At 41.0% G+C, this 15,052-nt stretch overlaps 1 protein-coding gene across 1 annotated transcript in view; it reads left to right on the top strand.

Annotated features, from left to right (window-relative positions):
* Positions 1-15,052, top strand: part of LOC310716822 (uncharacterized protein) — a 58,230-nt gene that overhangs the window by 26,109 nt on the left and 17,069 nt on the right. Inside the window, 4 exon segments of the mRNA XM_083524296.1 lie at positions 4,873-5,046; positions 6,734-6,907; positions 8,989-9,162; positions 9,587-9,760. Coding sequence (XP_083380422.1) covers positions 4,873-5,046; positions 6,734-6,907; positions 8,989-9,162; positions 9,587-9,760 — 696 coding nt within the window.

Raw genomic sequence — 15,052 nt, 5'->3', positions numbered from 1 at the left:
AGCCTCTCTCCTTGTCTCCAAAACATCCTACATTTAGGTAAAGAGCACAAAATATGTTGTTTCATATAATTATGCAGAATGCACTCTGAAAAATTTCAACAGGTTGTCATGAACTCAAAACCCAAGTGCATGGACAGAACATTGTTCATACAATTAACACAATTTAAAACAATAAAAATTTACATTTTAAGTTACATATTAATAATATTAGCCCTTCTTTGAGATGACTTTAACAACTTTCTTATCAATTTAACTAGTTTATAGCCTATTTTTCTTATGAGGATGCTAGTATTGTTAGTGTGTGAGGGGTGTGTGGTGTCGTCCACAATGCTGTTGGCTTTGCAGATAGAGATAGAAAGACTCTAATGATAGATAGATAGATAGATAGATAGATAGATAGATAGATAGATAGATAGATAGATAGATAGATAGATAGATAGATAGATAGATAGATAGAAAGATAGAAAGATATGAATAAATATAAAGGCTATACAAACGCAACCCTCCACATTTATCCGGGCTTAAGACCGACACTTAGAGTGCACTGGCTTGTCCAACCCTAATGGCTGGGTCACACATATCAAGTAAATATATATATATATTGGGATGTGAAGAGTCCTTGATGATGTTGTTAACTCTGCGCAGACATCTGCTGTGGTGAAGGCCAGTGATGCGTTAGGTGATTTTGACTATCCTTTGCAGGGCTTTACGTTCACACACAGTGGAGCCTCCATACCATACAGTGATTAAGTTGGTCAGGATGCTCTCGTTGATGCAGCGGTAAAAACTTTGGGGGACTCCCTAGGGGACAAATGAGCTTTCTTAAGACTCGTCAAAAAGTACAGGCCTTGTTCTTCCTTCCTAACCAGGGCTGAATTGTTCTGGTGACAGGACAGATCCTCAGAGAGGTGAACTCCTAAGAACCTAAAGCTGAAGACCCTCTCTACCTCAGTTCCATTGATGTAGACTGGGGAATGTCTCCTGCTGTTAGATTTCCGAAAGTCCACGATGAGCTCTTCGTGGTGTTGAAGGTCAGGTTGTTGATGGCACACTATGCTGTCAGGCTTCAGATCTCTTCCCTGTAGGCCGATTCATCATTGTTGCTGATCTGACCGACCACAGTGGTGTCATTTGCATCTTGATGTAGATGTTGGAGTTATGCAGAGGAGCACAGTCGTGGGTAAACAGGGAGTAGAATAGTGTGCTCAGAATATAGCCCTGTCAAGTCAAGTCAATTCAAGTCAAGTTTATTTCTATTGCGCTTTTCACAACAAACATTGTCTCAAAGCAGCTTTACAGAAATCAACAGTGAAGGTGAATGGTGTGTGTTTATCCCTGATGAGCAGCCGTGGCGACTGTGGCAAGGAAAAACTCCCTTAGATGTTATGAGGAAGAAACCTTGAAAGGGACCAGACTCAAAAGGGGAACCCATCCTCATTTGGGTGACATCAAGAGTTTGATCATAAATCTTTCAACCATACAGAACACTGGAGAGTGAGAACTAACATGAGCACTGGAGTATAAGATTATAAGTAAATGTTCTTTCTACATTCTTTGGTATAAAAGAAGGAGCTACTGAGCTCAACATTTGTGATCATCACAGATCCAGCAACAGCTTCTCCATGCCAGAGCCTTTAAACACTCCAGGAGGTCCAATGTCAAAACTCCACACATGTAGCGGGATCCAATTGTCACTGGTATGTCTCTAGATGGTTCAGGATGTTTGCGAGTTCGGCCTCTACTTATTAAAAGTCCATAATCTTCACGAGGTGGGACGTGACTGGAGCTGGCCAAACCTCAGGATGCCTCGGGATGGGGAGAGAAAGAGAAGCCTTGGAGAGGAATTAGCGTAGCTGCTGTTCATGATATTAATAGCACAAGTTGATAATGTGCATGTGATCAGATGTTCTGGAGCACAAGGTTGTGATGTGATGTGTGTGATGTGTGTTATGTGTAGGCTTTGCTAAAAAGATATGTTTTTAATCTGCACTTAAACTGGGAGAGTGTATCTGAGCCCCGAACACTGTCAGGAAGACTATTCCAAAGTTTGGGAGCTAAATGTGAAAATGCTCTACCGCCTTTAGTGGACTTTGCTATTCTAGGAACTACTAGAAGCCCAGAGTTTTGAGATCTCAGGGAGCGTGACGGATTGTAGCGTGTTAAAAGACTGGAGAGATACAGTCTGTGGGATGCCAGTGTTCGGAATGTGGGTTGAGGATACCTGCTTGCCTGAGCTTAGTGATCAGTACAGACTGTTTTGAATTCAGAGCTAAAGTCAATAAACAGCATTCTGATGTAGGTGTTGTTTTTATCCAGGTGGGTGAGGGCTGAAAAAAGAGAAGTGGAAACTGTATCTTCTGTCGAACTGTTCGGGCAATAGGCAAACTGTTGTGTTTCCAGTGTAGTTGGTAGGCCCGCAGTGAGGTGAGTCAGAACCAGTTTCTCAAAGCACTTCATAACTATATGGGTGAGTGCAACTGGGCGAAAGGCATTCAGGCATTTGGCAGCTGAGTGCTTAGGCACTGCTATGATGGTTGTAGTCTTCAGGCATGTAGGAACCGTGGCTTGGACCAGTGACAGGTTGAAAATGTCAGTGAAAACCTGTGCCAGTTGTCCAGCGCATGCTTAGAGAACACATTCCAGAATGTCGTCCAGACCAGCTGCATTGCATGCATCCTTGTGTGCTGAATATACGTCCGTTGTTGAGAGTGAAAGTGGACTGTGAACAGTAGAAGAGTCAGTGGTTGAGGTGAAATGTGCTATGCCTTGATAGAAATGAGCAAAAATGTGATTAAGTTCGTCCGGTAGGAAGGCACTGCTGGTTGGTTGAGATCGAGGTGTCGGTTTGTAGTATGTGATGGTCTGGATGCCTTTCTACATGCGTTTTGGGTCAGAGTTGCGGAACTGCTCTTTTATGTGGATTTTGTATGCATGTTTGGCTCTCCTGATGCCTCTTTTCAGATTGGCCCTGGCTCTGTTGTAGTCCTTTGCGTTGCCAGATTTAAAAGCAGAATTTAAGGTTTAGCCTAAGCCTAGCCCTAATGCCACCTCGGTTCCCCTCCTTTGTTTACGGTCTCGGTGCCGGGGTCCACGGTGTTCGAGCGATTACCCGAGGGAGTTCAAAGTTTGTTGAAAGTCCCTCTCTGTAGTTGTGACCGAGTAATGTTTGTTGGCCGTACGAGATATGTGCAAGCCTGTTCTGAGTAAATAAACTTGCAGTTGGTGGAGAAATTACTACCGAATCACAAAATCTGGAGATATTCTCGATTGTCCTCATTATCCTCTCTAGTGTCTTGCGATCCGAGACGGTGCAGTTCCCAAACCTGGCAGTGATGCAGCTGCTCAGGATGCTCTCAATAGTTCCTCTGGGCTGGTGTTGAGTGACCGAGTGACCAGGTGAAGTTCTCTGCCAGATAAACACCAAGGAAATTTGGTGCTCTTGATGATCTACTTGTTAAGTCCTTGACTGTTAACTGTTTCACCTCCTCTCTGTAAGCTGACTCATCGTTTTTGCTGATGAGACAGCATAACAGAGATGTGGTCTAAGTATCCAAGGTGGGGGCGGGGCTTTGCCCGGTATGCACCCGGGATGGTTGTTTAAACAACAGCCAGCATGTTTTGCCCTCTGATTGCAAAGTCCACATTCTGATGAAATCTAGGGAGCACAGTTCTGAGATTTGCACAATTGAAATCTCCGGCGACTATAAACAGTCCGTCAGGGTGTGTGTACTGCAGTTCACTAAAGGTCCCATAGAGTACACAGAATACCTATTTAGCATTAGAGCTAGATGGAATGTACACTCCGAGAACAATAGTGATTAATTCCCAGTGTAAATAAAAAGGTCTTCATCTCACAGCCATAAACTCCACCACGGGTGAGCAATAGATGGAAACGAAGACAGAGTTCTTACACCATTCCGTGTTGATATAAACACACAGTCGCCCACCACGAGTCTTTCTGCACAGATCTGCATTTCTGTCAGCACGAAACGTGGCTAGCTCGTCCAGCAGAATGGCGGCGTCCCGAACACTGTCGCTCAGCCACATCATGTCACATGAAAACAATGACGCAGCAGTTTCTTTACTCACACTGTGTAGCTTGCTGAAGTCATTCATCTGCTCAAAATACTCCCTCTACCTTCTCAACACACTCTCCTCACTAGTGAACACACTTCCATCTGCATCCTTTATTGCCCTAATTTGCAGCACATCCTTCCCAACTCATCACACCTTCAACTTCCAGCTTCATGTTCATCCCCTTATCAGAAACTAAGGAACTCTTTCTTCAGGATTACGCCTACACCATTTCTATTTCCACACCATGGAAGAAATGTTTGAACCCATTCATCCGTCCTTATTCCCTTTCCACTCGGTCTATTGAACACACATGTATATTTTTCTCTGCTTTGTCATATCAGCTTACTCTCTCTCTTTACCAGTACCAACATTTAAAGGATCAATCCTAACCTCCACTCTCCTACACTTCTCCTTTCCCTGCTGTCCCTGTAGACATCTTCCTCCTCTTCTTCTCCTCCGTTGGCCAACATTAGCCCAATTTCCACCGGTACCCTGTTACTAACAATAGCTGTGGCAGTCGTTGCTAACCATGTTAGTTACCACGTTGGTTGCCATGTTTTATGCTGGATGCCCTTCCTAATGCAAACTTTATTAATTATCTGGATTTACCTTGTCTTGGGAACAGCAATAAGCTTGTGCAACTCTAATGGCTGGGTTACACGGTCTGAAACAATAGTTAGAGTTTGTTATGTATTGCTTTTAAATAATTCCTATCTAAAATGCTGTAAAAGATCCTGATGAACTGATCTGAGTATTCTGAACTGAGAGAGTGAAGGGTGTGTCGTCTTTTTGCAGGTTGTGTGATTGTGAGATCTCAGATGAAGGTTGTGCTGCTCTGACTTCAGCTCTGAAATCAAACCCCTCACATCTGAGAGAACTGGATCTGTCATGGAATAACATCAAAAACTCGGGAGTGAAGTGTCTCTCTGCTGTACTGGAGAATCCTCACTGTAAGCTGGAAACATTGAGGTAAGATCATCATCATCCCTGAGAGTTGCATTACCTGCTCTTCTCAGCGTCTTCAACTCTACCACCTCCAGCTTTATCTCCTGTCTTTTACTCAGTGCCACTGTCTGTAAAGTCAAGTCAAGTTTATTTCTATAGCGCTTTTCACAACAGACATTGTCTTAAAGCAGCTTTACAGAAATCAACAGTGAAGGTGAAGGTGTGTGTTTATCCCTGATGAGCAGCCGTGGTGACTGTGGCAAGGAAAAACTCCCTTAGATGTAATGAGGAAGAAACCTTGAGAGGAACCAGACTCAAAAGGGAACCCATCCTCATTTGGGTGACATCAAGAGTTTGATCATAAATTTTTTTTAACAATTCAGTAAACCATACAGCATCGCAGGTCTCACCACAGTTGTATAAACTTCAATCCTCAACTTTATTAAGCTGGTGTCTCTCATCTGGTACTACTGAAACATACAGTTATGTATCCTAAGCATAATAGTGGAAGCTAATAGCATGTTTATGAATAATTGAACATGGAGATAGCATAGGGAAAGAAAAATAGCAGTGGGCTTAAAACAGAATTTTGCAAAGCAACAATTTTAATAAGTGTTCAAAAGTCACTATTTACATCTACAAACTGATAACATTTAGCCAAATAAGACCTGAGACAAGAAACAGCTATTTCTTCAAAATGATCTGGTCAATGCAGAATAATATGGTTAAAATGTCAAAAGCTGCAGTAAGGTCAAGGAGCTTACAAATCGAGCAAGGAGAAACGACCATAATGGATAGAGGCTAGTAGCAGGTTATTTATCACTTTAACCAGTGCTGTCTCTGTGCTATGACTAACATATTTAATATTATTTCTATGTTGATTAGAGATAATGGGGTGTTTGATTTTGGCCTATAGTTGGACAACTGACACAGGTCAGTTTTATAATTAGGGGGTCGATTCGATTAAAAGATTTTTTTAAATAACTGGGGCTAAAAGGAAAAAAAACTGGGGCTAAGGGGAAAATTGCTTATTTTTAAAGAATGTTTTATTGCTTTTGGAATTACTGGTTTTAAAAAATAATTTTAGGTGAGTTATTTTGATCAGGATTAAGAAATAAATAAAATTTATTTGGTCTTTTGGAAATCATCACTGCTACATGTTGATGGTTTGCATGTTGCTGTAGTGATCCTGTTAATTTTTCTACAGTATTAAATAAGTTAATTTAGCATTATTATTGGTATTTTCTGTTAGTTGGGGTAAAGAGATACAGTGACTTAGCAGCACAAAGAGCATTTTATAACTCTCCTTACATGCTTTTTGTGTAATGTGATGTTCACTGTAGGCATTTAGTAGCCTGATCAAGTTTTGTGGTGTCAAAAGGTGCTCCAGTCATAGTCCATAACTGATATGAATGTACATTTAACGCCATGTTTAATTTATATCAAATTTTGGTGACACCTCCTCTGCCAGCTAGTTAGCTGGACTCAAGAGGATTGGATTAATTTAATAAAACATATTAATTTGTTTTGATCAATGTTTTTGTTAAACATAGAAAATAAAGATTTCTGATCAGTAACATAATAAGTATTTAAAAAATTAGACTTAATATTTAACTTATTAACATTAAGTATAATAGTATAATATATTACATATTACTTAATCTATATATTCTTTTTCTCACTCCCTCTCTCTGTGATTGTCTTTCTGCAGGTTGTGTGATTGTGGTGTATCAGATGAAGGGTGTGCTGTACTGGCTTCAGCTCTGAGAACAAACCCCTCACATCTGAGACATCTGAATCTGTCCTGGAATTACCTCAGAGGCTCAGGAGTGAAGTGTCTCTCTGCTCTACTGGAGAATCCTCACTGTAAACTTGAGATACTGAGGTAAGATCATCTCTCTGAGAGTCGCATCACCTGCTCCTCACTCCTTAGTCATGACATTAAAAACACTCAGAATGACATTCTCTTGCAGCTTTTCTATTAATAAGGGAAACTGAAAATTAGCTTTGAAATAGTGAGGATTCTAAAGACAGAGAGAAATGTATTATTTTGTACTGCAGTCATTATTCATCATGTGGTGACAAGTTTAATCTTGTAACTTTATGTTCTCACACGCACACACGCTCTTGCACAAATCATTCTATTAATAGATCAGTGTGCTGAGAGTCACATTCAAGTCTTTTCACATAAACTGAGGTGATTAAGTGACGAGTCTTGTGATAAAAATGATAACAGGGACATTATAGTTATAATAAATCAGTACTTTCAATACTTATTACATTTGAAGGCAAAAACTGTACTTTAATTCAAGTGAAAGTTCGAAGGGACACTTTTACTTTTACTGAAGTCACATTTTACTGAATGGATCTACTTTAACTCAAGTAACATTTACCACATGGTTTGTGCCTACGGTTTCCTAGACTGTTAAATATTAGTCAGACAGGCCCCAGTTTGTATAGCTGGGGAAGATCCTGCCAGATATGGTTTTTAGTATGAATGAAACACCACCAGGGATTGTCTTGTCTCGATTTCTTTTCAGAGTGTACAACTCAGACTTCCAGTATAAATTTGTGTCATGCCATCTGTAAAAGTTTTCTAATGATTCTGCAGCGATAGGGTTTATTACAGATTGGCAGAAATCAAGGTACAGGAAACTGGTAGCTTACAGTACTTTGCAGAGTGGTACTCCAGGATTCACCTGTTCCTGTCAGAGAATGCAGGTCAGTGGAGACTGGACCCAAATGCGAAGCAATGCTCTCTGCGGAGGTCTGAGGCAGAGCGACCCCGTCTGTCTGTGAGCCTGGAAGATAGTGACAATTCCTTAATATAAACAAAACCTAACAAATGGTGATAAAGTTTAGAATTACAAGAACTGTGACCAAGACCTTAAACATCATAGGTAATGAGGTTGTAATTATTGAGAATTATAAGTTCTGTGTGTTCACTTGAAAAGAATTGACTGGAGGACTAACACTTAAGGTGTTGTACAAGAAGGGGATGAACAGGGTATTTTATTTGAGGAATGTCAGAAGCCAATAAGATGCCAATAGGATCAATAAACTCATTTGCAATTTTGAAACTATCATTAACACACCTGGATAAGTATTATTTAGTGAGAAGTCACTTAACAAACTGCTTTCCATCATTTACTATCCATCACACTTCCTTCATGACATACTACAAGGACAAGAAAGACTAATTCAACACTTTTGCTATAAAAGACTATCCGAAAAATCATTCTTACCTTTTATCATAGCGCTATATAACAGCTTATCTTCTATTACTGTGTACTGTTTGTGATAAATATATTGTATATATAATGCACTGTAATTGTAGTTTAATTTACATTTTAAATTATATATATATATATATATATATATATATATATATATATATATATATATATATATATATATATATATATATATATATATATAAAATTTTTACATTTAATAATTGGAAAGTGGAAGCATTTAGGAACAGTAGCAACTCAGTTATGAAACAGAAGACCACATAAAGCCACTGAACAGGGTCACTGAGTGCTGAGGTGCATGATGCCTAAAAGTTGCCAACACTCTGCCAGTTTCATAGCTAAAGAGTTTTAAACTTCCACTGACATTACCACACACAAAACTGTATGGTGGGAGCTTCATGGTTTCCATAGTAGCTAACTCATATTAGCAAGTACAATGGCAAGCATCGCATAGAGTGGTGTAAAGCACAAAACAACTGGACTGTGACAAATCTGTATGTCTACATAAGGTCCCATTGGTAACAGAAATATTTAGACTGACAAATATATATATACATATATTAAACCTCAATAAATAGATTTTATTTTTATATTTGCTCTCAGATAGTTTATGGCTAAGATTCTCTATTTCATTGTGATTAAAGACTGCAGTGACTGAACAAAAAGTTCTGTTGAACTCTGTTGAACTGAGTTTGTCAATGTCTTTCTGCAGGTTGGATCATTGTGGTGTCTCAGATGAAGACTGTGCTGCTCTGAGTTCAGCACTAAGGTCAAACCCCTTTCACCTAAAAGAGCTGGATTTGTCTTGGAATACCATCAGAGGTGCAGGAGTGAAGTGTCTCTCTGCTGCACTGAAGAATCTTCACTGTAAACTAGAGACACTGAGGTAAAATTCGTCACCTTGTTAGACTGAAGATGTCCTAGTAAAAAATTACTCAACTTTACAGTAAAGAGGATCCACGTTACATCTTGATGACCCTGCTGACCTTTAGATAGTTATAGAAAAAAGTGTGTCAAATCAAGTTCAGAATAGAGTGTTTAGTTTGAGTGAACAGGTTGGGAATTTCAGTGCTGGTTGTTAATAGGCCTCAGTTTATTCCAACAAGCAACAGCTGTAAGATAACACGTCAGTTAACATCCTGGAAGTTGAAAAAAACCTATGTTAAAACTGCATTTTGGGAAAATCAGAATTTATTACTTTGCACTACAGCTTCTGTAAAAAAATAAAATAAAATAAAATAAAATAAAATAAAGCAAAAATCGGTGTCCTGAATTAACAGTTTGAAGAGTTTGTTATTGTCTTTCTACAGGTTGTGTAATTCTGATGTCATAAATGAAGGCTGTGCTGCTTTGACTTCAGCTCTGAGATCAAACCCCTCACACCTGAGAGAACTGGATCTGTCTGGAAATAATTTCAGAGACTCAAAAGTGAAGTCTCTTTTTTCTGTACTGGAGATTTCTCACTGTAAACTGAAGATTCTGAGGTAAGATCATCTCTATGAGAATCATACTGTATGACCTGCTGCTCACCTGTGATTAATTACTCACAATCATGTGAACAGTTAATATATAAGAGACTTTCACTCACTCTCACATCTCTCAGATCTGACTCTATATATCTGACTATAATCAGCATTTGATTTACCCAATGATTGTTTTAAATCATTAAATGGATAACAGAATTTTGGAGTTAAGGCCATGAACTACTTCCTCCTACAACCGCTTCACAGACCTGTCTCAAGTGTTTCTATTGTGGTCAGTCTGGCCATTTTATTAGGTAGTGTTCTGTCCTTTACCAGATCAATCCAAATACAGGTATCCTCGTCCCTTAGTTCCAGCAAGCATAGAGCAACTTAGATCACTCTGAATCTTCAACAAGCTGGACCTGTACAGTACATACAATCTGATGTACATTCAGATAGGGGGATAAACAGAAACAGATCTGAGGAAGGGTACAGAAAATGTCTGCAGCATTGAAGGTCCTAATGAGTACAGTGGCCTCCATCATCTGTAAATAGACAAAGTTTGGAACCACCAGGACTCTTCCTAGAGTGGCCTGCTCAGCCAAACTGAGCGATCAGGGGAGGAGGGCCATAGTCAGGAAGGTGACCATGAACTCGATGGTCTTTACCATTCTCTGCAGCACTTTACCAATCAGGCCTATATGGTAGAGTGGCCAGACAGATGTCACTACTCAATAAAAGGCACATGACGGCCTGCCTGGAGTTTGGCAAAAGGCAGCTGAAGGACTCTCAGACCATGATGAACACAGTTCTCTGGTCTGTTGAAACAAAGATTGAACTCTTTTACCTGAATGCAAAGTGTCATGTCTGAAGGAAACCAGGCACTGCTCATCACCTGGAAAATACAATCCCTACAGTGAAGCAGCATCATGCTGTGGGGATGTTGCTGTGGGGATGAACTGGGAGACTAGTCAGGATTGAGGGAAAGATGAATACAGCAATGTACAGAGACATCCAGGATGAAACCTGCTCCAGAGCACTTTGGTCCTCAGACTGGGGTGACGGTTCATCTTTCAACAAGATAACAACCCTAAGCACACAGCCAAGATAACAAAGGAGTGGTTACAGGTTGACTCTGTGAATGTCCTTGAGTGGTTCAGCCAGAGCCTAGACTTGAACCTGATTGAACATCTCATGAGAGATGTGAAAATGTCTGTGCCCTTTCAAACTGATGGAGCTTGAGAGGCTCTGCAAAGAAAATGGGAGAAACTGCCCAAAAATAGGTGGCAAGCTTGTAGCATCAAATTTAAAAAGACTTCAATTGGTGCCAAAGGAGCTTCAACAAAGTATTGAGCAAAAGCTGTATACTTACGCACATGTATATGTAAATCTGCAAAGATTTCAAGATTTCAGTGCTGTGAATACTTTCCAGATGCACTGTATTTGGGCAGATTTTAGGTGGGCAGCCACACCCTCTGGATAACAGGGTGGATCTGCACTGGCAGTTGTTCTGTCTTTGATGCTGTGTGGAAACAATGTTGGAACTGTTGGGTAGAGGGAACCCAGTTCTTGGGCTCATGACCAGGAAACATTGGAGGAACATACTTAAACTGGGACTCACAAGGGGACGTGCCCAGGGCAGAGGAGCTTTGAGTGTTGTCAACATACTTGGCCCACATGACCAGAAAGAGGGGTTTTGGTGGCCATCAATGTACTGGTGTTTTTTTAGTACTGGTTCAACCCTTTAGCCATTGGACGCACTGTACTTCATAACAGTCAAGAGTTGTACTGTTGTTCATAATAGTCGAGAGAAGTTGCCCCAAAACCATTAGGAGATCTGAGAGCTGTGATAAGTCTCTGTGTCCTGTGAAATGCCACAGACTCAAAATACATGGTAGAACAGAATAACTTCCTTAGCTGTAGGCAGTTTGGGTAGGGGAATCAGCTGAAAGCCTTAGAGAATCTGTTTACTAATACTAGAATGCTAGTGTTACCTTGGGAAGGTAGAAGTCACATGATAAAGTCCATGAAGAGATGTGACTAAGGCCAAAGAGTGATGGCCAGGCTAGGGTGGATTACATGGGACCTTTGCTTAAGGGGCAGTCCACCACAAAGGTTTTGACATCCTCGTTAATAGTTGTTCACCAAAAGTGAACAACTACCAGTGGAGTGGCTCTATTCAAGAACCTGGAAACAGATGTTTAACAACCTCCTTCTCCTGGGTATGATCTTGTCTTATCACCACCTTGGCATTGGAGCTGATGGGTGCTACAGGCTTTTTGTGGGTGGTGAGCAAAAATACTCAGGGCATAATATTAGGCTTGAAATACTTAAGGCCTGGGCACTAAAAGAGGACAAACTAGAATAAACTAAAGAACAGGAAGCATCCAGCACAGCAGGGATTGAGCTGTTTGGCTTGCAGGATGTACTCTAGGTTCTAGTGGTTGATGAACACTTGAAATGTGTGCTGAGCCCTCTCAAGCTGATGACTCCACTCCACTCTTTCAGCTCCAGATCTGCTTTTATCTGCTTTTATCTATACTATTATTGCTTGGACCTTCTTCAGCTCCATCTGAACACTACCAGGGATGAATATAAACATCAAACCCTATTACAAACTTTTAGTACTATGCATTTCCATATGAACTTATGTTGGAAATTGAAACCAATTTCACCATACAACAAGAGAGAAAAGATTCAGTTGGACTGTTATCTATCATGGACTGCCCTACCCAGTAACTGCCCAGTATATCCAATTGAACAGTTTTGAAATTAACTGAATCACAAGGACAAAAAGAAATATTCAGCTACTGAAGAACACCTTTGGCAATTTTTAAGTATTTTACCAGTTTTTAAGCTAAGTATTTTAGTATTTTTCTTGTATGGAGAAGCGAACTGTCTGGATGTCAAAAATGTTTAATTTTGTAAAGTTTAACATTTGTATATATATTTGGTTAAAGTAAATCATCATACCACTAAATGACCTAGTTTGTGTAATATGAATAAAAGAAACATGCATGTGTCTCTCAAAAACCATAATAGACTAGGTGTTTCCACATTTTTTACAGTAAATGTATATAAAACTCAGGCTTTAGTTACAGTACTAACAAATGTGAACAACTGTTACACACACCTCTTGTAAAAACTTACCAAAAGTGTTCTTCAGTAGTTGGATATTTCTTTACCTTGTTATTCAGTTAATTTCAGAGCAGTTCAATTGGATTTAGATTCAGTTATTGGGCAGGCCAGTTTATGTTATATAACAGTCCAGCCACCTCTTTTCTCTCTACATAATGCTTTAGGTCCTAATGGGTCAGAGGAATCAGCCAAGGGACTGGGCTGAGTCTTCTCTAGTCGAGGCAGAGATCAGGCTTGGAGGAAACTCTGTCCTCGCTGTCTCTGCTGCCTCATAGAGAGAAGAGAGACAATTGGTGGAGTCAAAACGTAACTCAGCTCTGCTGTCACAACGACCCCTTTTATACTCTTCTATTTTCTCAAGAGGATCTGCCAAGCTAATCATCTGTTGCCAGACATTTTCCTTTGTGGGTGGGAGCCGTGATTGGCTTCAGCTCTCTGCTGCACCTGGAATGAGAAGTCCTGCAGAAAAAGAAACCAGCAGGTTATTCGAGCATTTTGCTCTTATCATCGATTGAAGTGGGACATGAGGGTAATTTGTCTGCCAGCTAGGTAATACCACAGTTTTTTCCAGGGCCCACTTAATTGACAGGGCTTCTCATTCTGCTCAAGCGTACTTCTGTTTTGTCAGAGTCAATTTACGACTTACGCAAAGTATGGGGTATTCTTCTCCATCAAACACCCAGCCTTGTTTCTGAAGCATCTGTGTGTACTGTGAAGGGTAAGTTGAAGTCCAGGTTCCTTAATATTGGTGCATTGGTGCATCTGCTTCAGGGTCTGGAATGCCTGCTTTGCCACTTTGCTCCAGCAGATGCATTCTGGCTGTCCATTTTTTGTGAGAGGGGGAAGTTAGAGAGGTTAGAGAGGAGAAGGTAGGCACGAACCTTCTGTAATAACAATTCAGCCCCAGAAAAGCACATACCTGGAGGAGGGCCATGAGTATTCGTTTACCACATACTTGGAGGAGGGCCATGGGTATTCGTTTACCGGCTCAATTTTTTTTTTGCAGTTTTAGTAGCCTTCACCCAATGCGGTATTCCAGGGACTGTGCCTTGGTAAGCCCCAAATGGTATTCCGGGTATTTGCTGCCTTGAGATTCCTGAGTTCTTTGAGGACCTCACCTGGATCTATGGGGCTATTAGCGACCTGCAGAATGCTCACCCCGACAATTGTTTATTATTTCATTATTGTTTATTATTTCGACCATGCGAATCTTAAGACTGTGCTCCCTAAACTCCATCAGCATGGGGACTTTGCAATGAGAGGAGCAAACCTGCTGGATCTTGTTTACACAAACTTCTCCGGCACGAACCGTGTGGAGCCCCGCCCCCACCTTGGCTATTCAGACCACATCTAATTTAATTCCAGCATACAGACCGTTAGGTTCTCTAAACCAGTTCTAAAACAGGTGAAAACTTGGCCAGCAGGAGCCACCTCCGCTCTTCAGGACCGTTTTGAGTGCACTGACTGGGACATGTTTAGGGAGGCTGCAACCAACGGCAATTTCATTAACTTGGAGGAGTACACGTCATCAGTGACCAACTACATCAGCAAGTGCGTTGATGACGTGACCTCTCCAAGAGAATCACTACACGCTCCAACCAGAAGCCATGGATGACCACAAAAGTGTGCGTGCTGCTAAAAAAATAAATAGAATCTGCCTTCAGAGTAGGGGGCAAGATGGCCTTAAGAACAGCAAGGGCCAAACTGTCCAGTGTCATCAGATAGGCGAAGCGTGCACACACCAAGCGAATCCACAGTCAGTCCCAGGTCTGCGGAGACACCCGCCGCATGTGGCAGGACATCCAGGCGATCACAACCAGGTACCAGGATCACATCCAGGAATCACAGTGATCAGTGGCTCTGTCTAACCACAGCTGAAGTGAGGAAAACTCTATGCAGAGTTAACCCACAGAAATCTGCTGGATCAGACAATGTTCCTGGCAGAGTGTTCTGGAAATGTGCAGAACAGCTGGCGAATGTTTTCACTGACATCTTCTACATTTCCCTGAGCAGCAACGTTGTTCCTACATTAATCAAGACAACGACCAACAACTTTGCCGATAACACGAACGCTGTTCGAACGATGTTGGTCCATGTCTTCAAGTGGATGACCACGTTGTCTAGGTAGGCAGCTGCAAACTGATAGTGAAGACATAGAACAATGTCCATCAGTCT

The sequence above is a fragment of the Silurus aristotelis genome (genome assembly GCF_946808225.1).
Source record: "Silurus aristotelis genome assembly, chromosome: 21".
In the NCBI taxonomy this organism is placed as follows: domain Eukaryota; kingdom Metazoa; phylum Chordata; class Actinopteri; order Siluriformes; family Siluridae; genus Silurus; species Silurus aristotelis.
Note: the sequence above shows the minus strand (reverse complement) of the source record. Positions and strands in the feature narration are given on the sequence as shown.